We start from the raw sequence: 26778 nt of genomic DNA on the forward strand, positions 1-26778 counted from the left end.
GGGTATTTGTGCCTGAGAGGGTAGTAGAAATCGAGGAATCAGACTTACTAAAGAAACACTTGAAAGGACAAGTGTCTCAGTTCAGTGACTAATGTAGGACACCAAGGGCTATGAGAATGTAAGAGTGATAAGTGACCATGAAAATAACAACAATGCAAAGAAATACTGGAAAATAAATAATGAATTTGTTAATGGAGGCCATCTGTAGGAAGTGGGAAGGAATGTGGTGGGCAGGGTAGTAGCAGATTTTATATTTTTCATTTTTCTTTCCTTCTTTACAGTAAAAAATTTAATAAACAGGCTTACTCTTCTTGTTCAATAAATTCAGGATTAAGAAGTAAAGAAGTAGAAAGGAATATGAATGCCAGAAATAGGGAACAAGTTTTAGAGGAAATATTGTGTTCAATTTTAGATTTGTAATGAGCTTTCTGGTTGTTTTAAAATACATTTAAACCTGAATATTATTCTAAAATTAAAATGGATTATCATTCATAATATACCAAATGATAAGGCAGCTGTAAGATAGTAAATTATTAATCAGAAGTTGTTACGTCATTTGAAAATAACAAAAGCTGATGATATAAAGTGAAATTCTGTGTTTGATTTTGGGGATGGAGATGGTGGGTAGGTACTTCTGTGTGTTAAAAGAAGTGGAGTTTGACCTTCCTTATTAACCTCTTAACAGGTTGAACCTGTGCCTGGTTAATGTTTTATAACTGGCCAAAAGCCTTCACCTGTGGTTTTTGTCAGCTTTCTAGGACTATCAAAAAGTTAGTGATGGCATTGTCTGTGATTTGAATGCTCGTGGGGTTGGTCATGTGTGAGGGGCGAGCTGGCTCTGTGGAGTGCTGATGAAATTCTGCTGTGTGAGGTTATTTCCTATTGCTCTATTTATCTCTCTCTCAGTGAGAGCTCCCTTTGTTCATTGTTTCCTCGGCACAGAACAGAGGATTAATATGTTGGTGTTCATTCTCTACTTCTCTGTGTTCAAGGAGGAAAACAGTTGCTTCACTCTGCTCATTGCTTCTACAGTTTCCCAGGAGGTTTAAGGCTTATCCAAGAATTTGGTGGGGCGGTTTGGGTGGGGAGGGCGGAGTTGAAGTATAACCATCACCAACGCGTTCAGTTCTTAATGGCATTCATTTTATTCTAACAAGTTATTGCTGGTGCTGCTGTATTTATTATGGAAGGCACTCCCTTCTTCTTTGCCAAGTGTTCAACATGAGCTCTGTAATGGTAACAAAGAGGAGATGTGTTCTCCTCTCTGATTCATTTTACCCCATCTGCTATTTTTGCCCCCATTACTAAATATCACTGAATTTTGGTTCTGATATTTAGTAGGCAATGTACATTGCTGAGATTTCAAACAACAGGCTAAATTCTGAATGCAGGCATGATTTGTCTGCCTCACATAATGTTAAATTTCTGAATTAGTTGCCAACATTTGCAAGTCAAGTGGAGGTAGGGGATAGGGAAATGGGCAAAGGTGGTCAAAAGGTACACCATTCCAATTATAAGGTAAATAAGTTTTGGGGATAGAAAAAGAGTTAAGTGAGTTCAATTTTTAATGGCCAATGACTTAAATTTTGTGGGTTTTTTTTACTCTCTTTATCTGTAGCCAGTAGATGTTCAGTTACTCTTCTCTAAAGGTGCTGGTTTTTCTTCCCCAGGCTAAAGATCTAATAATCACACCAGCCACCACTTTAAAGGAGAAACCAGACCCACATAATGTGGTTTTTGGAACCGTTTTCACGGATCACATGTTGACAATCGAGTGGTCCTCCGAGGCTGGATGGGAGAAACCACATATCAAGCCTTTTCAAAACCTGTCCTTGCATCCTAGCTCGTCTGCGTTGCACTACGCAGTGGAGGTAAGTGCACAGCAGCGGAGGCTGGCGACATGGTGGCTCCTCACTGTGGGCCTCACATACCTCCCCTTGCTACAACAGCTTTTGGGCAGCGTGGTCCTGGTCGTATTTACCCAAGGAAGTAATAAATGTCTTTAAAATTTTTCCTGTGGAGTCTCATTATAGATAAGTCTTAAGAACTAATATTTTAGATAATCTTGAGTTTTCTATAATGTCAACAAAAACCACTTACAGCAAATAGGAAGGATAGTTGGTAAGAAAATTAGCAATCACAAAGCCTGTACTTTTAACATGTAGTAGGTCACCTGTTTTCCTGGATTTTCTAATAATTGAGGAGAAGCCATTGAGTATAATATTATGGTTAGATTTTCATGCTAACTGCTTGTTTTTATGATCAGCAACAATGTATAGTTATATATGTTAAGGGACATGAAATGTCATCCTTTGGGCATGAGTAGAACAATTATACCCATAAAATATTAAACATTTAGAGATGTTTCCCTGATCCTTCTCAGGATGGACACTTAGATACACAATGCAGTCCTGTGCCCTTGACTCTGATTTTATTTTACCTGTTTATAATGTGTTGGACATCTTTCCCAGCGTATTAAGATGCTGGAAATAAACAATAGTCTACCTATTAAGGGACTAAAAGATGGTAATAGTAAGTATTTGTAACAGTAATGATAACGTTACTTTTTTAATAGAATTCCTGAAATGTGCCCTGTACTGGGTACTTTATTATTTTAACTGAGAAAACCTGTGGCTCTGGATTCAGACTTTCTGGGCTCAAATTCTGTCTCTGTTGCTCCACAGGGAGCTCTGTGACTTGGGAAACATTTAATCACTGTGGGCTTCCAGTTTCTTTACCTCTGATATTGAGGTGGTGATGACACCTACCTCATAGTGTTAGTATAAGAATAAGGTATGGCGACTCATTTAAGCATAGAAAGCCATACCTGGTACATAATGAACTTCCAGTTATTAGCTATTGTTATTAACCCTTGAAGCATTATTATCATCTATTTTAGAAGCAGATTCAGAAAAGTTAACTTTCCTGCTCAAAAGTACACAGCATTAAGAGAGGAGTCAGTGTTCAAATGCCAAGCTCCTACCCCCTGTGATGTCACCCCTGACTGTATACACTGATATTATAAAAAGGCCTCTTCAGTTGACTTGTTCAAAATTATAAATTCAAATAATTGGAAACATATTCGCTGCCCCCATGTGCCCACTAAATGTTGAATTTAGACTTCCATTCCCATCTTTGTGTCTTAAATGTACCAACTGGGATGAGTTCTTTTATTATTTAGTCTAAGCCTCATTCATTATAAAATAAGCATGATATCTGCCCTCACCTATGTCGTGTGGACAATGGAGAACAAATGAAATAAAGTGCTTATGAACTTGAAAGGAGGAAGCTGGCAAGGCCGAGGGCAGTGATTCTCAAACAAACAGCTTTCATCGGAATCCCGGCTCTACCCTCAGAATCTACCCTTCTGATTTCTAACAAGTTACCCCATGTCCTGTTAATGCCCCTGGAACTACATTTTGAGAACTATTGCCTTATGGGAAGTAAATGAGAAAGCATTAATGTCATTTTTGAAAGTCAAAAAACATTTTGATGGCCATTGATTTTAAAAACTCACTGGAAATCTATTTAAGTGAGTTGATTAGTTTTGTCAATCTAGATTTTTGTGACTAGGGTAGTTTTTTCAAAATCTTCAGTTGCTGTTAGCTGTTGTTAAATAAAAACTGAAATCTGTATTACTAGTGTTCCTTGCATAATATAAACACAGGGACTGCTTTGCATTAAGAACTGGGTTGTGTATTATTCCATCAGTTATCTATTGCAATGTAACGAAATTAATGGCTTGAAACAGCAATTCATGATTCTGGGGATTGACTAGGACTGCTGGTTGTTCTTGCTTGTTGTCTCTTGTGTGGTTGCTATCAGATAGTGGCTGGGATTGGAGTTGGCTCAAAAGCTTCCCGACTCTCATGTCTGGTGAACCTCAAAAAGGTGGTGGCTGAAAAGCTGGGGCTTTTTTGGCATCCCTTTTTGTCCCTGCCGTCTCTCCGGCATGGTGTCTTTAGAATAGCTAGACTTTGTGACTTGAGCTCCAAAGCTGTGTGTCACAAGCAACCCAGCCCTGATAGATGCTCTGTGCTTTTTATGACCTAGCCTGAAAATCACAGCATTGCTTCGGCCATACTCTATTGTCACAAACGCCTGCCCAAATTCAAAAAGATGGAATATGTCACTTTCCCTCTTGAGGAGGGGTGTCATAGTCATAGAAGATCGCAAGGGCCTTGACAGATTGTGTGGCCATTTCTGGAAAATATTGTCTGCGACATGTATCAGTGACAAATAGAGAGACAGAATGATCATTTGGTTACCTCTTTGTCACTTTGTCACTTAGGTTTAGCAGTTCAGATATTAGGACAGTATTAGGAATTTAGGAAGTGTGATTGCCATTTCCAGAGAACCTCAGGGTCCCTGAATTTTCTCCGAGTCAAATTCACACCATTCCCTATTCACCCACTGAATGGATGCTGAGTGCCTACTATGTGCTGGGACTGTGCTAAGTGCTTGGGATAGGATGGTAAACAAACTCGTCATGGTCTTGTCCCACAAATTCTTTTCTTTTTTAACACCCACTAAGAAAGTTAGGCAAATACTTTATTTCAAAGGTTTTCTTCCCAAATACTATGTTTGAAACATCCATGTTTCAGGCTTAAGTTCAATAATAGTTGTATTTCTTAATCCAAAAGTAAATAGGTAAGTAATTTTTTGAGCATCTTTCTCTTCCACTCATCAGCCCTATTGATTTTAGAATCCATTTTATTTTGAGACCTACAACCACCTGTGGTTTTTTTTTTTTATTTCTGAAAGTATTTTTTAATAGATAAATAGGTGAAGGTTTCAGATAGTGAGAGAGAGAACTGTGAGCTGTGAGTAGGGAATATGGATAAAAGAAAATGAGATGATAACGGGCACTTCTTTTTCTGGTTGAAATAAATAGTCAGTGAAATAAAGTATAATTTGTTAAAGCGAACAGTTATGTACTACTTAGTGAATACTTACAAATGAATGCTCATCCAGGTAAAGAAATAGACCACTGAAGCCTCCCAGAAGCCTTCATGTGCCTCTTCACATCATAAATCCTGTATCTTCTGGCAACCATTATCCTTTTGTGATAACTTTTTTCCCACTTTTCTTTTTGGAGTATATGTATTTCTAATACTTTAGTTTTGCCTCTTTTTGAACTTCCTGTAAATGGAATTATATTGTGTGTGTGTGTGTGTGTGTGTGTGCCTGGTGAGCTCAGTATTGTATAAGATCTGTCTCTGCAGGACCAAACCTAACATCTGTGGGGCCTGGGACGAAGGTACACAGAGACCCCATGGCCCACTCGCTCTAGCTCTTCCTGCCCGTGCTCCATACGGTACCACATGTATGGGCCTCACATGTACGTGTGTAGGTGCCCAGACCACCGTAGAGTCTTTGCATTCCCTTGGACTTATGTGTGGGCACACCAGTGGTACTGTCTATTCTTGGGGTGAACCTAGGATGGCTCATTCAATCCCTGAAAATGGGACCAGGGCCATTGGGCTGGGATTCTAGAGAACTAGGTACTTGGGAGTCTGGTCTAGAAAAGAAGCTCAGGGTCCAGCTGACTGTTTGCTTTAAGGTGACAGGCACAGCTGGAAGGAGGTTGAGGGTGAGAGGCAATCTAAAGTGTAGGGCTCAGGGTAGAGGCCCTGGTTGCCTTGATCTGAGGGTGGTAGGTACCGCCACATCACACGTTCCTCGTGGCAGTAGTATTCCATTATGGGAGTGTACTCAGTCTTTGCTGATGGACATTTGTGTGGTTTCCTTCTGGGAACATTCTTCTACATAGTATGCTGGTGTAGTTGTTTACGAATTTCTCCAAGTTGTCAGTTCTCACAGTGTGGTCCACAGACCTCTACGCTCCCCTTTCAAGAGATTGCAAGGTTAAAATTCTTCATAATAATATCGAGATATTATTTTTTCACAGTGTGTTGACAGTTGTACTGGGTACAACTCTGAAACCCACCCTTTGCTAGGGAGTCATATTCTTTATTACCATGCATCCCAGTATAAAAACAGTATCCCTTTTACTTAAGCATATTCTTGGTGAAGCAGTAACAATTATTAGTTTTATTAAATCTTGACTCTTCAGGAACTGCCATTTTAACATTCCGGGCGATGAAATAGCAACTTTGCATAAAGCACTTCTGCATACTGAAGTACTGTGGTTGTCTCAAGGAAAAGCAGCTGTGAGATTGTTTTGCATTGTGAGCTGAACTGGCTACCTTTCTTCTTTTCTTTTTTTCTGGGTTTTTTTTTTTTTTTTTTTTTTTTTTTTGGTTTGTTTGTTTGTATAGCCCTGGCCCAGTGGCTCAGTTGGTTGGAATGTCATCCCGGACACCAAAATATTGTGGGTTTGATCCCTGGTCAAGGAGCTTAAGGGAGGCAACCGGTCCATGTTTCTAATGTTTCTTTCTCCTATCGATGTCTCTCTCCCTCTCTCTCTCTTTCTCTCTCCACCCTCCCCTCCTTTCTCTGTAAAATCAATAAACATATCTTCGGGGGGAAGATTAAAACAATAGAACGGACTACAAAACATTCTCTTGTGAGCGGTAGAGGAAGGCAGGAAGTAGTGGCCATTTTGTTGCCCACCCACACCCTCTGGCTACTCAGTCACACACCAGCCTAGGCGCTCTTGTGAAGGAGTTGTCAGATATCATTTAAGTCTTCAATTGCTTGATTTAAAGGTAATCAAAAGGGAGATTATTCTGGGTGAGCCTGGCCTTAGGACTTTGTGTGGGGAGAGATCCCACACAGCAGCTAGCCCTGCGTGTGCCTCTTTTCCTCTGTCCCCCTCCTGAGCCCCATGTGCATTGGCGGGCCAGCCTGCTTGGGGTCTTGTCTTCCTGACTGCTCAGCCTACAGAGTCTGGACTCACCTAGTCACACTCCACAATTGCATCGGCCAATTCCTTCAAATAAATCTGTTAATATTACATATATTTCCTACCGTTCTGAGACCTGATGGATAGACCATTGGATAGACATAGGGCAAACACTTCATCGATATGATTTCAGATTCTACAGTACAACTGACCTTTAAGGAACCACCACTTGGCAAATTTAGGAGGGCTATCAGAGAAGAGTATCCATAATTCCCCGAAAAGGCTACCAGAAATACCTCTCCCTGTCTCACCTATGCGTCTGTGTGAGATTGGGTTTTCCATTGTGCATGTGCTCCAAGCAAACCAGCATATTGCGAGAGATTGAATGCAGAAGCAGGTATCAGAATCCAGTTGTCTTCTGTTAAGCCAAACATGAAAGATTTGTGATCATTGAAAACAGTGCCGTACCTCACTCTAATTCTTTTGGAAAGTAGAGGTATTTTTTCATTAAAATATGTTAACATGTCATGATTCAGAATTATAAATAAATTTCTCACTTCTAATTTCTAATATGGTAAATATTGATAGAAAGACCTCATAAACAAAAGCTCTTTGGAAACTTCATAATTTTTATGAATATAATTTTTAAGGTATCCTGACACCAAAAAATTTGAGAAATGCTGTTTAAGGATATACATAGGAATGATGCTACCGGTTATAGGATGTATTTTCAACTCTACAAGCGTAGGGAAACTATTTCCCGTAGTGGTTTTACCAATTTTTATAACCACTACCTTGAAGAAATATTTCTGTTGTTTGAAACCTTGTCCCTTCTTAGTATAGTCAGATTTAAAAATTTTAGCCAGTTTAATGTAATGGCATCTTATTGGGATATTAATTTCCACACGGCTTTTCTTATGTTTGTTGGTCACTCGGATATCTTTTCCCTTGAAGGGGCTGCTTGTTTGAATCTTTTACTAACTTTTTTATTGTGTTGTCTTTTTGATTTGTAGAAGTATTTCATATATTTTGGGCCTGGGTCCTTTGTCAGTTATATATGTTTCAAATATCTTCTATACTCTTTTAACACTCTATGTAATTTTTGATGGTGAGAAATATTACATTTTTAAAAATTGAATACATCAATCTTTGCTTTATGTTTGATACTTTTGTTTCTTGTTTAAAGATGTTTCTCCTACCCCTAGATTATAAAGATCTCCTCCTGCATTATTGGTTGTGTCTTTTACAGCTAGGCCTTTAATCCTAGGTTAGTTTTCATATGAAGTATGAAGTAGGGTCTGATTTTTATATTTTTCTTTCTTCCTTTTTTTTTTTTTTTTTTTTTTTTTTGCTGCTGACACCCAATCATCCCAGCACCATTTAAAAAGACTGTTCTCTTACCTCTGTTGTGTCATAGCATCGCCGTCCTGTGTGCATGGGTCTGCTTCCGGGTCCTCATTTTTGTTCTGTTGTCTTGTCTATCTGGGCCTCTATTCTGTTTCAGTATTTTACTTGTTTACCTGCACAAATACCATGCCTTCTTAACCTCCAAATCATAGGACAAGTCTTTCTACTTAGCTCTTCAGTACTGCCTCAGATATTCTTGGTCATTTCCTTTTCCATATAACTTTTGGATTCGATTTATCAAGTCAATCAGCTTTCATAATTCAGTTTATTAAAAGAAAATAAAATGCCCTGACATGATTATCATTTGAATAGCATTGACTATATAAATCAATTTGAGAAGAATTGGCATCTTTATCACATTAAAGTCTTCTGTCCACAAGCATGAGATTGCTTTCCACAATTAGCCAGATCTTTAATGACTTAGCATACTTTTATGGTTTTTGTATGGGTCTTTCACTCTTGTTAGATTTTCCCCACCTTACTATTCCTTTTAATTTTATCATAAATGGTTTGAACTGCAGCTGTTACATAGTATAATTTTGCAGCTGGCTACCTTGCCTAAACAAATAATTTCAAGAGATTGTGTCAGTTTCTTTTTCTATTTTCTAGATAGTTAATCTTCCCCGTTTCATGATCTATTAGAGTTTTATTTTTCTCTTCTTTAAACCAAATGCATTTTGTTTTACTATTCTTGCCTTATCACACTGGCTGTAGAATATTGAATTAAAGTAGTCACAGCAGGCAGTTTATGATATTCCCAGTCTGAAAGGGCAAGCTTTAAATTTTACCGTTGAGTGTAATGTTTCCTGTGTTTATTTTAGATATCCTTTGTCATGTGAGGAGCTCCCTTTGTTCTTAATTATCTAAGAAACATTTAAAAAATCATAAATGAGCCCTGGCTGGCGTGGCTTAGTGGTTTGAGTGCCGGCCTGTAAACCAAAGGGTCACTGGTTCAATTCCCAGTCAGGGCACATGCCTGGGTTTCAAGCCAGGTCCCCATTGGGAGGGGGGCGGGGACAGGGGCAGGGGTAGGGGGCGTGTGAGAGGCAACCACACATGGATATTTCTCTCCCTCTCTTTCTCCCTCCCTTTCCCTCTCTAACAAGTAGATAAATAAAATCTTTAAGAAAAATTTTAAAATAATAAATGAATGTTTAATTTTAGCAGATTCATGAACTATAATGAGATTATATAGTTTTTTTCTCATAAACTTAATATAATGAATTTCATTAATTGATTTTCTAACGTTAAACTAAACTCTATTCCAGGAATAAATTCAGATTAGTCATACTGTGTTATCCTTTTGTATATTTGGCATGTATATTACTCAATATTATCATACAATCTTTACATCTATTTGAACCTACATCAAATGCATTAGAATTTTAAAGTTGCGAAGTAAATGAAGTGTTATGTATTTTATTTTGTAATATAACCCCACCAACTTCTTTTGAGATATAATTGACACATAACATTCTATAAGTTTAAGGTGTACGTTGTATTGATTTGATACATTTACATAGTATAGTATGACTGCCACTGTACCGTAGCCAATTCCTCTATTATGTCACATAATTATAATTTCTTTACTGTGGTGGCAACAATTAATATCTCGGTTATTAGCAACTTTGAAGTTTATAGTACAGTATTGTTTATAATTATTATGCTGGACATTAAATATCAAGAACTTTTTGTCTACTACTTGCACCCACCAGCTCTATATTACAAAGCAGTGGATTGGCCGAAAAGTCCTTTTAGTTTTTTCTCTAAAAAAAAAGGACACGTTTTCATTTTCACAAATAACTTTCTTGATTTGTATATTTTTATTATGTTGGCTATCTCCTGTATGGTATAATGTTGATTGTTCTCAATTAATGTGTTCATTTGATCGATACCAACTTCAGCTGGTCTACCCTACCATGGAATATCATCCAGCAAGAAATCTCCAGCACGAAGCTTCACAAACCACTTTTGACACGTTCAATCAGTCACAGCACCTTCTCCGTACAGTGAACACATCTTTTTTTTTTTTTGAGTTTCAGTTGCATTTTTACCTTTCTTGAAATAATAAAGCAGAATATACCAAAAAAAGTTGCTCATTTTTTTCCATCTTCAGTATTGAAATGGCTACACAAAAATTTACCAGTTTTGATGTTATTTTAAATACACGCTGATATGACAGTTGTCACAATAGAATCTTACAAAATTGTTTCGAATGAAGTTAAAGACAACTAAGCACTTCTAGAGCCATCTTATGGAAAAAACTAAACAAGGTATTTGGCCAACCAAATATTTCTATGATATATTGCTTTCTGTATCCTTTTGTTTCAGATGTTATGAGCTAAGTCCAATCTGACAACCTTAACCTTTTTTTAATAATTAGAAATGTGGTTTAATTTTTATTATTTAAATATGAAGAAACTTAGTGTGTTTTATCAGTAAACTTAAATTGTAAATCCATGAGAAAGGGTGAGCTGAATAGAAATTAGCATGTTGTAATGGCTATGAGTTTTTTTCTTTTCCTTTTTATTGAATTTATTGGTGTGACACTGCTTGACAGAGTTATACATTTCAGGTGAACAATTCTGCAACACTTATCTGTGCCCTGTGTTCACCACCCAAGTCAAGTCTCCATCCCCATTTGTCCCCCGAAGCCCTCTCCTCCCTGTGACACCCTTCCTCCCCTCCAATCACCACACTGTTATCTATGTCCAAGTTTTATTCTTTTTTGCTCAATCCTTCCACAGCTGACTAAGCCCACCAAGCCCTCTCCCCCAAGAGCTGTCAGTCTGCTCTCCATCTATGAGTCTCTCTCTAGATAACCTTCTTTTTTAACTGAAGCTTTACTCTGATTACATTTATTAAATATAATCAGTAATATATGAGTAAAATATTTACCATATTTTATAGTTGCTCCTGTAACATTGAATTTTGTTGAATTTTGTGCTTTTTAATTGCTATATGATTTATATTTTTTCTCTTTTCTCATGTAAACTTTAAGTCTGTAAGCCATGAAAAGGGCCTACTTTTCATTATCATTCAATTTAACTCATATTTTCTCATTTACATTATATTTCTTCTTTGACTCATGCTTTATTTTGTAATAGGTTTCTTCTTTTCCAAAATGTGGACATTTTCTAGTTACATTTCTGGTATTGCTTTCTGGCTTATCTTCGGGGGGAAACATGTGAAGAAAACATGCGTTCTGCAGGTGGTGTGGGCTGGGTGGTGTTTGTCCGGGAGGTTAGTTTGTTCTTTTTCAGCTCTGTCATATCTTTTAGCCTGTTTGTTCTGTTGATAACCTACAGAACCTGTGTTAAAATTTCCCACTAAAAATCATGGGTTTTTCTCTTTTCTCTGTATTTGTCAGGACATACTTACTTCTTGGTCTTTTCATACCTCTGTGCAGTGGTTTGCCTGGGGTGGCATTTTGAGAAAGGTGATATAGCCTTGACGTAGTACAGTCTTGACCAGCTCGGTTTCCATGATTCTGGGGACAGAAGCAACTCTGGTCACATCTGCATTATCTACTGTACAGAGTTAGAATGAGCCATGGTAGATGAAAAGATCCATGGGTATTTGGAGGTGCACTGCTGGGGCCTCGGCTGTGTAGGCAGTTAGTCCATGTTATGCGATTGCGGGCGTTTTCCTTCCTATCCTCATAAGTGTATTGGTTAGCAGTATAGCTCTGCCTAAGCACGGGCTAACTGAATCCTCACCAGGTTTTCATGACAAAATGACTTAGTTCTATCCCAGTTACTGTAACCAGCCTGTGCACGGTTTGTATTTCTAGATTTAGGGATCTCTGGTTGAAGTCTGTGCCAACAGCTTTACGGGATGAAGGAGGTGAGCACCCAGAGACAAGTCATTCTTTTGAATACAAGGATTGTTTTCATTTAGTTAACTTCTGAGGTTTCTCTCTCTTTTATCTTCAGTTATTTGAAGGAATGAAGGCATTTCGAGGAGTAGATAATAAAATTCGACTCTTTCGGCCGGACCTCAACATGGATAGAATGCACCGATCTGCTCTGAGAGCGACTCTGCCGGTACGTCAATTTAGGGGTTTCTTTTGTGTTTCTTTTGATGCAGTGGTTCACTGTGAGTCTACCACCAAAGAAATCATTTCGGAATGCTTGTATATCCAAGACAAACCATATGAACACTGAAGTTATGTCTGACTGACTTTGTAGTTAGTGAGGACAAAATGTAAAGAAGTAACCAATACCATTTGGCAATTCCACAATCTATTTCTTTGAATGTCTGTAGGGAATTAATGTGTATGTGGGAGATAGAAGGATAAGAAATAAAAACATGCCACAAACTAAAATAAATACAATTTAAAGACTGTGTGAAATTGTAACACTGAAAATGGAAAACGTGGTATGCAACGGAGGTATTTGGGGGATATTTTGCCTAATTGCTTTAGACACTAGCAAGTGAACAGTTAATTAATTAATTATTTTGACATTTTACCCCAAGTTTTATTTTTAAAAAATGTCAGAATGGTGTCTCATGGTCATTGGATCCTGGTTAGGACATTGTTGTGGAGCAGAATTCATTATAAGGTACATTAGATTTAGATGCTAAGATTCACGTGTACGTGGAGGTGAGGTAGACTACTTCCATTCCCGGAGATGTGACCAGGCCACCTTTCTGAAAGGAAATTCTCTTCCTTCTTTTCCACACTTTGAGTACCTAGCCTTCAGGAACCTAGCCTAAGCTGTGCATTAAAGATGCTAAACCCAGGTAACTGCTCTCTATTAAACAGGCTCTTCCTTCTCCCTGTTTTTGTAACCCATGCTTCACCCACCTCTTTCAGAGGCCATAGTAGGATAGGGAAAGGGAAATTAAGGTAGGTTCTTTGCACTTGGTCCTAGTTTCACTCCTCTCCATTACAGGCAGATCACCGGGGAAAAATTTAAAGTGGGGGCAGAAGGAGAAGGAAGTAAACGTTTATTGGATATCAAGTCTGCTACAAACTGTGTCATGTAGTTTTACATTCTTCATATGTAAGCAATTGTCAAGAAAGTATGTCTTATAAATTTTGGTAGCACCTTTGTACAGAGAGGAGCACTCAATCCCTGAGAGGTTAAATGACTTGTCCAAAGTCACACAGAATGAATGGTAAGAAAGTGTATGCAAGTTTTAAAATTCCTAATCAGGTTCTCTTTCCACTAAGTCTTATCTCTAGACAGCAGTGCCAGAGACCCAAGCATGTGAAACAGGGTGATGATATGTCCTATATGATCGGCAACCCCAATTTCTGTAATATTCCTACACTGTGATTATTGTTAAAATAATGGGCTCTATTCAGATGTCTGCTTCTGACTTATTTCTCCCCTGGGTAGCCCATCATGTCTGAAAGCATGTTTCTCTTTCCTGCCAAGTGAGTAGAAACTACTTATTTGACAAATTGTCACCCATTTAGTGTATGAAAATCTTTTCCTCCTTAGAACTACATTGCTCTTAGCTTTTGCCTTTTTTTTTTTTTACTAGGTAATATGTCTTTTTCTTACTAATTTTTAGGATATGGTAACATGTTCTAGTCAGATCCTTTGTTGGTTATGTTACAAATAACTTCACTTAATTTGCTGCTGCTTATTTACATCTTCTGATGAACAGAAGTGCTTCAATTTTAAGTAGTCAAATTTTATCCATTTTTTTCTTTATGATTTGTGCTTTATGCCTCTTATTTAAGAATTATTTTCTACCTTAAGGTGACAGTGGTGTTTTTTTTTTTTTTTTAAAATAAAAGTCTTATGTTTTACACACTTGAGTGTATAATCCAACTATAGGTGATATTTGGGTGTGGTAAGAGGTAGGGATCCAACTTTCTATTTTCCACATGTGGATAATCCCCTGTCCCTTTATAATTTAAGGGGCAAAATATCACATGAAAAAATTCTTGTTTGGTTTTATTACCTTTTTAACAGTCTAAAACTCTCATGAGGGTTATTTCCTGTGCTCCAAATGAAAATTTCATTATGTATTATGCTTTTTTATTTCTTCAGGGATTCGACAAGGAAGAGCTTATGGAGTGTATTCAACAGCTTGTCAAATTGGATCAAGAATGGGTACCGTATTCAACATCTGCCAGTCTGTATATCCGTCCCACGTTCATTGGAACTGAGGTACCAACAGACTCCCGGTTTGGGGATACTTTGGTGGGGATGATGTTATTATTGTGTATTCTTGTGTGAAACTTCTGGTGTGCAGTGTGAACTAGCCCCCAATATCATCATTAATGACTCCTTTCTCCTGATTATCAAGCCTGGGTGTCATAAAACATTTTCTGTAAAGTGCGGAGAGTAAATATTTTAGGCTCTGCGGGCCATCTGGTTTCTGTCACAGCTACTGAACTCTGCCACTATAGCACAGAAATAGGCACGGAGCTGAGGGTACAATGAGTTAAAGGAATGAGCAAGAAGCGAAGCTGTTTGCCTTCCTCTAATCAAGGCTAACCGTTATTTCCTCAGTTTACCAGTCTAGTCCCTCTGGTCCTGGCAGCACTTCTTCAGGTCTGGAAGTGGTAGTGGTTTTGAAATTTAGAGGATGGAGAGCTACTTCTTTTTATTTTCATTTTCCTGAAGTCTTGGGATTACTTGGTAAGGAGTCGGAATGAAGGGCCCTCTTCCCCCATAACTGGTGAGTAGGGATTGCTAATAAAAATAGTATGCTCCCAGTGGGTAGAAATTTGAAAAACAATTTTTTATAAAGTTCGCATTATTAAACAAAATACTAAACATTAATATGTGAACCTCTTGTAAAATATTTAAATTAAAAGGCAAAATCATTTATATTATCAAAATATTTCTCAGATTAAAAAAAGAATTTCAGAATCATTTTAATCAACATCTTTGGAAGTACTTATTTATAGATAGTTAAAAACTTTAAGAGAAACTAAAAGCTTGAGTGCTTCAAATTACTGTCAATTGCATATTCAGATAAAATCTGAACTCATAATATTTAAATAGAGGTCATCTACACATAAATTTTTTCTTTACCAGAGAAGAAGCCAAAATTACCTGACTGCCAGGTTCAATACTGGATACCTAGAAACCCTACATCTAAAAAAAAGCCAGGGTTTGCTGATTTCCACATCTATTTTATCCGACTTCACCCTATTTTGTAACTCTGGGCAGGTACACACACGTGCGCGTGTGTGCTTTTATTTTCTCAGTGTTTTTGATAATTGTACAGGTGCCTGACCACAGTCAATAGCAAAATACGCACAACCACAACCTCTGAAATTCCTTCGGCCATTGCTCCTAGCCTTGCACTTACCCACTCAGTCCCAGTTCATGACTGTCTCCATTCGAGAAGTGGTGGGGTGAGGCGGAACTAAATAATGCCAGGGCTGAGAGTGAGTGTCATTAGCAAGGTTGAGTATGATGGTAGGGACAACCCTCCAGGTGGTCAGCAGTCAGCTGACCCAGCCCTTTGACCAGGTCCCAGGCTGTCAACACACATCTGCAAGCTACCAGTAGATCTGACTTTTCACTGCACTCGAAAGACAAACTGACCTTGGCTCATGTGGAAGTTTATTAATTCTTCATATTCACTTAACTCATACTTCCACATTGGAGTGCCCCTAACTACATTTCTGGAGTTAAGCTCAATGAGGGAAGCAACCTGCTTTTGGTTAATACCAGCCTCAGGTGCACAGAATACAATTTGAATAATGCAGAAACATTTTAAGTCACTTCATATAGACAATTTCCCCATTCACAACTTGATTGGAAATCTTTCAGTATGAAATTTTCATTAGAGCTTGCATTTAAAAATCTTGCTGCCAAATGGTCCACTCTTTGATTTATGGTTCACTCCACAGGGAGCTTAAGGGCATATCCATTTTGTAGACACCTCTTTTCTTTTCCTTTTCTCACCTTGTAAAATCGTGATATTACACTTATAGCTTAGCCAATAACCATAAGAGTTCCATAAAAAGAATTACCTTTATTCACTGCATTTGTTTTTTTATGCTTATATGTCTTATCTTTTCTCTCACAATTAGCTTCTATAAAGGAAAGAAGCTGAATAGATTTGAAAACTAGGTGTTGCAGCAGCAATTTGTAATCATTAACTTGGGTTTGCCTACTTTTAATGTATGCTTCTGCATCCTTATTTGAGATATTTTTATATATTCATTCTACTGTTTACAAACTATTAAATTCTCATTTGCATAACTCTGTGAGCATGTTTCATATTAACAGCCCCATGTTAGTATCTGCAAGCCTTGAGTCTGTTTTTAGAGATCCAGCTTATTTGCATTGATTATAGCGGATGATAATCAGCTCGTTATTATCAGGCCCACCAGTGGACACTGTGGTGAGGCTGTTCTTGGCCATTTGAACTTTATCACAGGGGGCGATTGTTATTACCTTTATTTTTACTTTTTGGAGTAATGGTGCACCTGGTTATTAATTGCACCTGTTTTTGTGCCTTTCTATGCAGTAACTTTTTTTCAGTTACTGTGTGATTTAGCTAAACCACACCATAACTTTTAGAAGACATTTCAAAGGGCAAACTCAACATGTGCCCACAAGGCATTGGAGTTACCATCAGTGTGAACAGCTAATTCCAAGCCTGATGACGTCAGCCTTGCCGTGACTGCTATTTAGCAATAGCAATTGTAAAATTCTGAGTTCAGATTTCAGACGTGCTGAGTGTGAAAAAAATGGACATTTTAGAATTTGTAAAATATGGTAGCATAATTTATACAACTATTGTCCTGTTGATCAGCCATAGTGTTGATACAACCAACATTAGAATCATTATTCGAAAATAGAGTAAAGCAGAATAATTACATTTGGGAATCTTAAAACTCTAGGCTTTCTTTAAGAAAGCTATGCCATAGACATATCCCCTAGTGCCCATGAAGACATGTATTTAAGGCTGTTTACTGCAGCTCACACAGTTTGCTGATAAATTGACATGTCGAGTTTCCCTTGGGCCAAAGCAACTGACTAGCAACCATTTGTTGTGATGAGGAAGAATGAGGGGGAAGGTTTTTTGTTGTCGTTTGTTCGTTGAAGTGATGATGGATGGAATCAAGAGTTTAGTTTTGGATGTGGTCGTTTAAACCATTGATGTCAAGTAGGTGGGTAGATTTAGAAGGGTGCAATTCCAGATAGAGTTGGGAATTTAAGTGATAACACTGCAGTGTTTAACATAAAATGCTTTTAAAGACAAGGGCCTGGGTGAAGTATTCAAGGGAAGAACTGTAGACAATAATGAAATGAAGGCAGGAACTAAGCCCTGGGGCAGGCCAGCATTTAGAAGAAAGGAAAATGAATCAGCCAAGAGTATGAGAACTAGCAGCCTGGAAGGTTGAAAGTAAAGCCCAGTGTACTGGAGGGCCCAGTGTACTGGAAGCCAAGTGAAGAACGAGGAAGCAGTGAGCAACTGTGCCAAGTCCTGCCCATAGGACCAGTGAGGTGAGGACTGAGAACTGACTGTTGGATTTGGCAACATGGAGGTCCTTGGTGGTCCTGAAAAGCATATCTCAGTGGGGTGGTGGGGTCGAAAGCTTGAGTGTCGTGGATTCAAGACAGAATGAGAGGAAGGGAGGTTATGATGGTGAGCATGCACTAATCTTGTGAGGAATTCTGCTGTGCAGGGAGCAGAGAGCTGAACAGATGCCTGGACTGGGACATGGGGTAAAGGGAGAGCGTTTGTTTTAGATGGCAGATATTGTGGCATATTTTCAAGCTGATGGAAGTGATTGACATGAAGGGGAAAACTGTGTTAAATACTCAAGAGATTTTTCAAACTATATTCTCATGGTCCTACTTCTGAGCGTGACAGCACAGGCAGGTTGTACGTGTGACTAGATGAGGGGCATCCAGTTGTCCCACCACCCTCTCTGGTTTGCAGTTTCCCCCACACATGGTTACCCCACTGACATCACTGTCTTCTTGAAGGCTCTTTCCTCGAGTCTAACATCCTTTTCCCTTCATCAGCCCACTCAGGACCCTCTTCCTCACTTGGTCACCTGGGGTGAGACTTGCCTATTTATTGCAATTGTCATTTCCCTCTGTTGGTCTTATTTGTCTCTCTGTTTCAGGCTCAGCACTGGGCTTGGCCCAGTCCATGGAACCAAACTGGGTGGAATCACAAAGTCAGTCCTAGTGGCGAGGCTAGCTCAGTGAGGAGATGCTGGCTTTGAACCAGTCTTGGTACAAGGAAAACCCTCCTGTAGCATTTTCCCACCATCTAGAGAAGGGGGCTGGCAAACTTCGTCTGTGACGGGCTAGGTTGCCAGTCAACTCTCACCTCTGCCTTTGCAGTACGCTCACAGAACCAGGCACCGGCAACACGTGAATGAACGCGTGTGTTCCAATACAAGTTTTAATAAATGGGCAACAGGCTGAAGTCTGCTGGCCCCCTGATCTAGAGCCATTTCAGTACAGAAATGAAGCATGGTTTTTCTAGGAGTGATTCATTTTGGCTCTTCCTGAGCGCTTCCCCATCAAGATTTCTTGATTACTTGTTTACTCACCCAGGCTAAAATTTCTATTGATTTCAACCTGTACTTCCCAGGTCATCAATATAACAGTTCTTATCTTTCCCCTAAATACCTGTTCTCCACAGTTCTTACAGTTCTGTGGTCACATCTGCGATCATCTTAATGCTCTGTGCATTGGTATACATTGAATTTATTACCATTATTACTATTATCAATTATTATTTATAAAAGCAAAAAGTAACAATTGCTGTGTGTTAAATGCTTGAAAAAGATGAAAAAGATCAGGCCCTGGATGCTTTCCACAGAAAACTATTTAATTTAATCCTTATTCTAACCCTGTGATCAGTCATCACTGCTTCTACATAGTGTTAGATAGGAAAGGTAAGCATTCTTTTTGTCTATTTCACTTTATTTTCAGCTTTCTTTTAACTATGTTTTTTATAAATTTTAAAATCATCCTTATTTAAAAACTATAAAAGAGTTGAGCGTTCAGTTAAATTTATACTATCTTTCTCTTTGAACAGACTGAGAAATAAACTTAGCCCTATCCCTTACCTGACTTACAGCAAGCCTCAGAAAAGCCTGGACGTTAGCTTCCCCCATGATATTCTTTCAATGTCTACATATTATCTGTTAGTCTAGAGATGGCACTAAAGGAAATCAGGCAGGAGACAAAGGAACATTTTCTCTCTTGTGTCAATGCAATGTGTTAGGATTTGCATGAGTTAAAAAAATCAAAATAATTTAATTACGGTAAGTAATCATCTGGGTTTTCACAGCCCTTTTCTATAAACAATGTCTTATTAAAATGGACAGTCATTCGGCAGATACTTAGTTAACTTGGCGTAACAATGTACTGTACGAAGTAGAGAGGACACAAAGGGTCTTGCGCTGCTTGAAGTGCATAGATTAGCAAGAGGCAGAAAATGAAATAAAACAGTTGTAAGGGTGATAGGCATTTTACCTAAACCTAAGGAAGTGCAGGATGCTGTAATAGCACATAACACAAGCACTTAACCTTGTCTAGAGGTTTCATTTCCTGAAATAACATTTAAATTGAGATGGAAGTGTTTGTATTACTTAGGAGAGAGAGTCTTAGTCTGCTCTGGCTGCCAAAACAGAACACCACAGACTGGGTACACCAGAATTTACTTTGTCATAGTTCTGGAGGCTGGAAATCCAAGATCAAAGGGCCAGCAGGGAGAGTGTCTGGTGAGGCCTCCCAGATACTAGATTTCCACCTCTCACTGTGTCCTTAAGGGCCTTCTGTGTTGTGGGAGCAGAAAAGGGGGTGGAGCAGGGGGCTGAGGCTCATCTTCCTGCGTCTATTCTGTATAGAGAGATACCAGCCGCAAGGATTAGGGCTCCACCCTTCTGACCTCATTTAACCTTAACTGTGTCCTTAAAGGCCTTATCTTCTAAAACAGTAGGCTGGTGGTCAGAGTGTCAACATATAAATTTGGGGAGCAGACACATTTCAGCCCCAAACAGGGTGAGGGTGGAAGGAGAGTACTCCAGGTGGAGGGACTAGGACAGGAAGATATGGAGAGGTAGGAAGGTGAGGGGGAACTCAAAGGGAAAAGGCCTCCCTGTGGTCTGAGCACGAGAGGCTGGGTGTGAGTGCTGTGGGGAAGGCTGAGGTTGCGGGGAAGCGTGCCCTGGTTTGAACTCTCTTCAGATTAGGAAATCTTAGGTACTCCACTGAGTTTTTTTTTCCTTAGTAGTGATATTGTAAAAAGAGCTCTGAATTAAGAGGAGAAGATCTAGAGCTTAATAACGGAAAACTTGGGCAAATCATTTGTTTTGAGCCTCAGTTTCTCCAACTTAAAAGTAGTCATACAATAATCCTTAACTCCTGGATTGTTGGATGATGTGAAATGATGTCCGTGAGCCCACAGTGGTATAGCTCAGTGGGTTGGGCATTGTCCCTGCACAACAAAAAGTCACTGGTTTGATTCCCAGTCAGGGCACATGCCTGGGTTGCAGGCCAGGTCCCCAGTTGGGGGCGTACAAGAGGCAACCAGTCGAAATTTCTTTCCCTCCCTTCTCCTCTAAAGATAAATAAATAATTTTTTTTTAAAAGAAATGATGATTATGAAATGTCTTAGAAACAAAAAAGCACTGTATAATTATTGAGGATTTTTTTCTTTTATCTTTCATCAAAAGAACTAGATTTTCCTACAAAAACACTGCGTGGGTGTGTTATCTGTTCCTTCTGTGATGCCTGCTCAAGGCTGTACATGGACCGTCCCTCCGTCCCATGTCCTTTATTTCCATATCTCTGGTTATATTTAGCTCCCTTGTTTGTTTTGTTGATTAGGTTCCACTTATAGGTGAGATCATATGGTATTTGTCTTTTACTGCCTGTCTTATTTCACTTAGCATAATGCTCTCCAGTTCTATCCATGCTGTTGCAAAGGGTATAAGTTCCTTCTTTTTGCTGTGTAGTATTCCATTGTGTAAATGTACCATAGTTTTTTGATCTACTCATTTACTGATGGGCACTTAGGTTGCTTCCAACATTTGGCTACTGTAAATTGTGGTGCTGTGAACATTGGGGTGCATAGGTTCTTTTGAACAGAAGTTTCAGGATTCCTAGGCTATAATCCCAGCAATGGAATTGCTGGGTCAAAAGGCAGTTCCATTTTTAGGTTTTTGAGGAAATTCCATACTGTTTTCCACAGTGGCTGTACCAGTCTCCATTCCCATCAACAGTGTACTAGGGGTCCCTTTTCTCCACAACCTTGCCAGCACTTGTTTGTTGATTTGTCCATGGTGGCCATTCTGACTGGTGTGAAAAGGTGTATCACATTGTGGCTTTAATTTGCATCTCTCTGGTGGCTAGTAATACTGAGCATCCTTTCTTATGTCTCTGGGCCCTCTGTATGTCTCCTTGGAAAAGTGTCCGTTCAGGTCTTTTGCCCATTTTTTAATTGGATTGTTTGTCTTCCTGGAGTGGAGTCTTGTGAGTTCTTTATATATTTTGGAGATCAAACCCTTGTCCAAGGTATCATTGACAAATATAAAAACTTTCCCATGTTGTTGGTTCCCTTTTCATTTGCTGATATTTTCTTTAGCCATGTAGAAACTTTTTATTTTGATAAAGTCCCATTTGTTTATTCTTTCCTATATGTCCCTTGCTGGAGGGGACCTATCAGTGAAAATATTGCTGCAAAGAATATCTGAGATTTTCCTGCCTATATTGTCCTCTAGGACACTTATGTTATTGTGACTTATATTTAAGTCTTTTATCTAACTTGAGTTTATTTTTGTGTATGGTATAAGTTGGTGATCGAGTTTCATTTTTTTGTAGGTAGGTGTCCAGATCTCCCAATACCATTTGTTGAAGAGGCTGTTTTTACTCCATTTTATGCTTGTGCCTCCTTTGTCGAATATTAATTGACCATAGAGACTTGGGTTTATTTCTGGGTTCTCTATTCTGTTCCATTGGTCTATGTGTCTGATCTTATGCCAGTACTAGACTGTTTTGATTATAGTGGCCTTGTAATTATAGTTTGATGTCAGGTAGTGTGATCCTCCTACCTTGTTCTTCTTTCTCAAAATTGTTACAGCTATTCAGGGTCATTTATGATTCTATATAAATTTTTTAAGTATTTGTTCTATATCTGTGAAATATATCATTGGTATTTTAATATGATTGCATTGAATCTGTAAATTGCTTTGGGTAGAATGGACATTTTGATGATGTTAATTCTTCCCTTCCATGAACGTGGTATATGCTTCCATTTTTGTGTTTTCCTTAATTTCTTTCTTCAGTGTTGTGTAGTTTTCTGAGTACAAGTCTTTTACCTCCTTGGTTAGGATTATTCCTAGGTACTTTATTTTTCTTGTTGCTGTAGCAAATGGGATATTTTTTCCTGATTTCTGTTTCTGATATTTTGTTGTTGGTGTACAAAAATGCCTTCAATTTCTGAATATTAACTTTGTATCCCTCTATTTTGCCAAATTCACTTACTAGAACGAGTAGTTTTTTGGCGGAGTCTATAGAGTTTTCTATGTACACTATCATGTCATCTGCAAACAGTGACAGTTTTACTTCCTCCTTTCCAATTTTGATGCCTTTTATTTCTTTTTCTTATCTAATTGCTGTGACTAGGACTTCCAATACTATGCTGAATAGAAGTGGTGAAAGTGGACATCCTTGTCTTGTTCCTGATCATTGTGGGAAAGCTTTTAGTTTTTGCCCATTGAGTATGATACTGGCTGTAGGTTTTTCATATATTGCCTTTATTATGTTGAGGTATGCTCCCTCTATTCCCACTTTTCTGAGTGTTCTTATCATCAATGGGTGCTGTACCTTATCAAATGCTTTTTCTGCATCTATTGATATGATCATGTGATTGTTGTCTTTCCTTTTGTTTATGTGGTGTATTACATTTATTGATTTGTGAATATTGTACCATCCTTGCATCCCTGGGATGAATCCCACTTGATAATGGTGTATGATCTTTTTAATGTATTGCTGGATGCAGTTTAATATATTGCTGGATGAGGATTTTAGTGTCTATGTTCATCAGCTATATTGGCCTGTAGTTTTCTTTCTTTGTTGTGTCTTTATCTAGTATGGGGATTAGGATGATGCTGGCCTCGTAAAAAGAGTTCAGGAGTCTTCCCTCTTCTTGGATTTTTTGGAATAGTCTGAGAAGGATAGGCATTATCTCTTCCTTAAATGTTTTGTAAAACTTCCCTGTGAAACCATCAGGTCCAGGGCTTTTGTGTGCCAGGAATTTTTAATTACTGCCTCAATTTCTCTAGTTATTATCGTTCTGTTCAGGCTTTCTGCTTCTTGATTCAGTTTTGGAAGATTATATTTTTCTAGAAATTTGTCCATTTCAACCAGGTTTTCAAATTTCTTGGCATATAGTTAGTTGTTCATAGTAATTTGTTACAATCCTTTGTATTTCTATGGTATCAGCTGTAATTTCTCCCCTTTCATTTCTGATTTTATTTATTTGGTTCCTCTCCCTTTTTTTCTTAATGAGTCTGGTTAAAGGCTTATCGTGGGTCTTGTTTTCTTAGCAATTCAGCTATCCTTTGTCTTTTGGTTGGAGCATTCAAGCCATTTACGTTTAAGGTGATTATTGATAGATCCATATTTAGTGCCATTTTATTTTTAGACTATTTTGCTATGTTTTTTTCTTTCTCTTTTTCTTCTTAAAGCAAGACTTTAACATTTGTTGCACTATGGGTTTGGTATTACCAAACTTCTTTAGCTTTTTCTTATCTGGGAAGCTGGTTATTTCTCCTTTGATTTTAAATGATAGCCTTGCTGGGTAAAGTTGCCTTGGTTGTAGGTCCTTGCTTTTTATCATCTTGAATATTACACACTAATCCCTTCTGGCCTAAAATGTTTCTGTTGAGAAATCAGATGGTAGTTTAATCAGTGCTTCCTTGTATGTATTTACCTGCTTTTCTCTTGTGGCTTTTAGGATTCTCCTTGTCTTTAAGCCTTGTTATTTTAATTATGATGTGTCTCGGTGTAGGCCTCTTTGGGTCCAACTAGTTTGGAACTCTTTGAGCTTTCTGGGCTTGTGTGTCTTTTTCCATTATTACCAGATTAAGGAAGTTTTTGGTCATTATTTCTTCAAATAGGTTCTGTACCCCTTGCTTGCTCTCTTCTCCTTCTGGTATTCCCACGATGCAGATGTTGTTACACTTCATGTTGTCCCAAATGTTGTCTCAAGCGCTCCTGAATTTTTTAAATTCTTTTTTTCTTTTTGCTTCAGTGCCTGGTTGTTTTTCCCTACCTTATCTTCTAAGTCACTGATTCAGTCCTCTGCTTCATCTAATCTACTGTTTATTCCTTCCAATTTATTATTTATTTCAGATATTGCATTCTTTATGTCTGACTGGGTTTTTTTATGGTTTCTGTCTTTTTTTCATGCTCTTGAGTATCCTTATAACCATTCCTCTAAATTCTCTCTCTGATAAATTGCTTGCCTCCATTTCATCTAGTTCTTTCATTTGGGGTCTGTTTCATTGTCTTTCCATGTTGGCTGCTTCTTTGTAGATGTTTCCATATATTAGGTAGATCTGCAATGACTCTGGTGTAGACTTTTGTCAGATGCTGCTTGTGACTGGCCCCGATTAACTCAGTTTGGTGCTATCTGCGATCCACAGCATGTGGCTCCCTCTGCTGTCTTCCTTTGTGTGCAGAAAGAACCAGGCGGGGCGCCTAGGCTGGCTTTGATGAGCACCAGGTGTGAGGGAGGGGCAGCTAAAGTCTCAAATGTCCTAGAGATCCGCTTTAGTTGTTAAACTAATTACTGATATAGCCTCAGGCTGTACTTAGCAACCCAGTTTAAGCTCCACAGGGTGAGGCAGAGTAATTCCTTTGGACGGGGATATGACTTCCCCTCAGGCTGATGCCACTTAGAGGGGAGTGCTCTGCCTGAGAAAGATGGGCTGTGTAGTATGGGTGATGACTCAGTGCAGGGATCCTGGTGGCTGGTCCTTCAGTTCTCTCCACAGAGCCACCAGCCCCAGTCTCTCTTCAAGCATGTCTAGTCCACTCTTCCCTCCATCTGCTGGAGCCTAGACTAAGTGGCTGCAAATGAAATTTTGTGCATTTGCCCTTTAAGAGGCTCTCTGCATCTCCAGCCGTCTCTCCCTGGCAGACAGAAACCTTGCTGCTTTTCACAGCTGGATGTTTTCTGGGTTCCTTTCCCAGCTCTGGTGCTGTGGCTGGGTAATCTCAGCTTGGGGTTTATACCCCACACTCTCAAGAGGAAGCCTCAGCTGTTGAACCATCCCTCCAGCATTCAGCTGCTGCCTGTGGGAGCCCAGCCAGCCCTCTCAGGCCTCCTCTACACTCCCTACCAGTCATGTTGTGGTGAAGTGGTTTCTTCTGTCTGGCCTTGGTTATAAGGCTTCTCTCCAGTTACTGTTCAGCTGGTTTCTACTACTTCAGGATGATTTCTCTACTATTGAGCTGTAATTCCAGCTTGGTTCTGGGAGGAGGTTAGTGTAGCTTCCACTTACTCCTCTCCTCTCTTGGGTCTGTCCTGTGATCTTTTTAAAGAACTGGCAAGATTGAAAAAAAAAAGTTGTTCTTTGGATTTAAAAAAAAAGAGGCATGCTGTTCTTTTTGGAAAATGTTTCCATTATTCCCAATTATCTTATTTCCACTCTATATTTGCCTTGCTTAGGCAGAATTATTCTTAAACTTAACATCACCACAGTGCTTTCCTTGTTTTAGGCCAAAACTGTGACTGTTATTTCTTTTTTCAGCTCACTGACCTTTTTCTAATATCATACAGATCACCTCTGACATCTTACTCTTTTATAAACTAATTTTCTGAGTAAATCAGAGTGGTAATTTTCACCATTACATGTCTCTTTATTTTTTACCACATCAAGTGTCTTGTTATATTGTGCGAATATGTATGTATTTAATACCTTTGTGTATGTATTTGTGAGTTATAACATAACATCAGATTGTTATTTTTTGTACACATCATAATTTCAATTTCAAAGTCATTGTGGTCCCTTGATAAGTTACATACTCTGCACCTGAGATTTATATTCCTTATTTCCAATGGAGTTTTTAAAATGCCCTCTTCAATTCCCTATGTATTAAAATAATCAAAGAAACTAGTAGAGAAGAGTAAAAAATCAAAGTGGTCATAAGGAAATGAGACTTACTGAAACTGATTTACACAACTGATCAGCTGTTGTCTTTCACATTTTCCCTTTGTTTCTATGGCTTTGGTTTATTTGATCAGAAGCCTGACCTTGTCATTATAAAATTATGTGTATGCCGTTTGATTAATATTATGTAGTAAGTTACTCTTAACTGTACTCTCAACTCTAAATTCTGTACTGCTGCAGAATTTAAATTGCCTTTGAGGTTAGAAGGGAGAATTAAGGCAAAGAAACAAATGGTTCCTGAGGGTAGAAACCCGATCAGCAAGCTCTCTTTCTGATGCAGTTACGTTTTCTTTATTCCCACTCTTAGAGCAGTGTGACCATTTTCATTCAGTCAAGTCACAGAGTTCTTTTCATGAGAAGACAGTCAATACGACTAATCTTTTAAGGATGAAGGTGACTAAGTTGTCATCAACACCAGTACTTG

The 26778-nt window shown here is 38.6% G+C and overlaps 1 protein-coding gene across 6 annotated transcripts in view; it reads left to right on the forward strand.

Moving 5' to 3' along the window:
• Window positions 1-26778, forward strand: part of BCAT1 (branched chain amino acid transaminase 1) — a 95387-nt gene that overhangs the window by 34585 nt on the left and 34024 nt on the right. For 4 of the 6 annotated variants that reach the window (XM_045184268.3, XM_045184269.2, XM_045184270.2 and 1 more), the window contains exons 3-5: window positions 1671-1871; window positions 12151-12261; window positions 14227-14346. In XM_045184268.3, coding sequence (XP_045040203.2) covers window positions 1671-1871; window positions 12151-12261; window positions 14227-14346 — 432 coding nt within the window. Of the gene's footprint in view, window positions 1-850; window positions 872-1670; window positions 1872-11610; window positions 12062-12150; window positions 12262-14226; window positions 14347-26778 lie in introns of those variants that run through there. The other 2 variants (XM_045184271.3, XM_045184273.3) reach the window with 2 other exon arrangements.

Source organism: Desmodus rotundus, chromosome 3 (assembly GCF_022682495.2).
Source record: "Desmodus rotundus isolate HL8 chromosome 3, HLdesRot8A.1, whole genome shotgun sequence".
In the NCBI taxonomy this organism is placed as follows: Eukaryota; Metazoa; Chordata; class Mammalia; order Chiroptera; family Phyllostomidae; genus Desmodus; species Desmodus rotundus.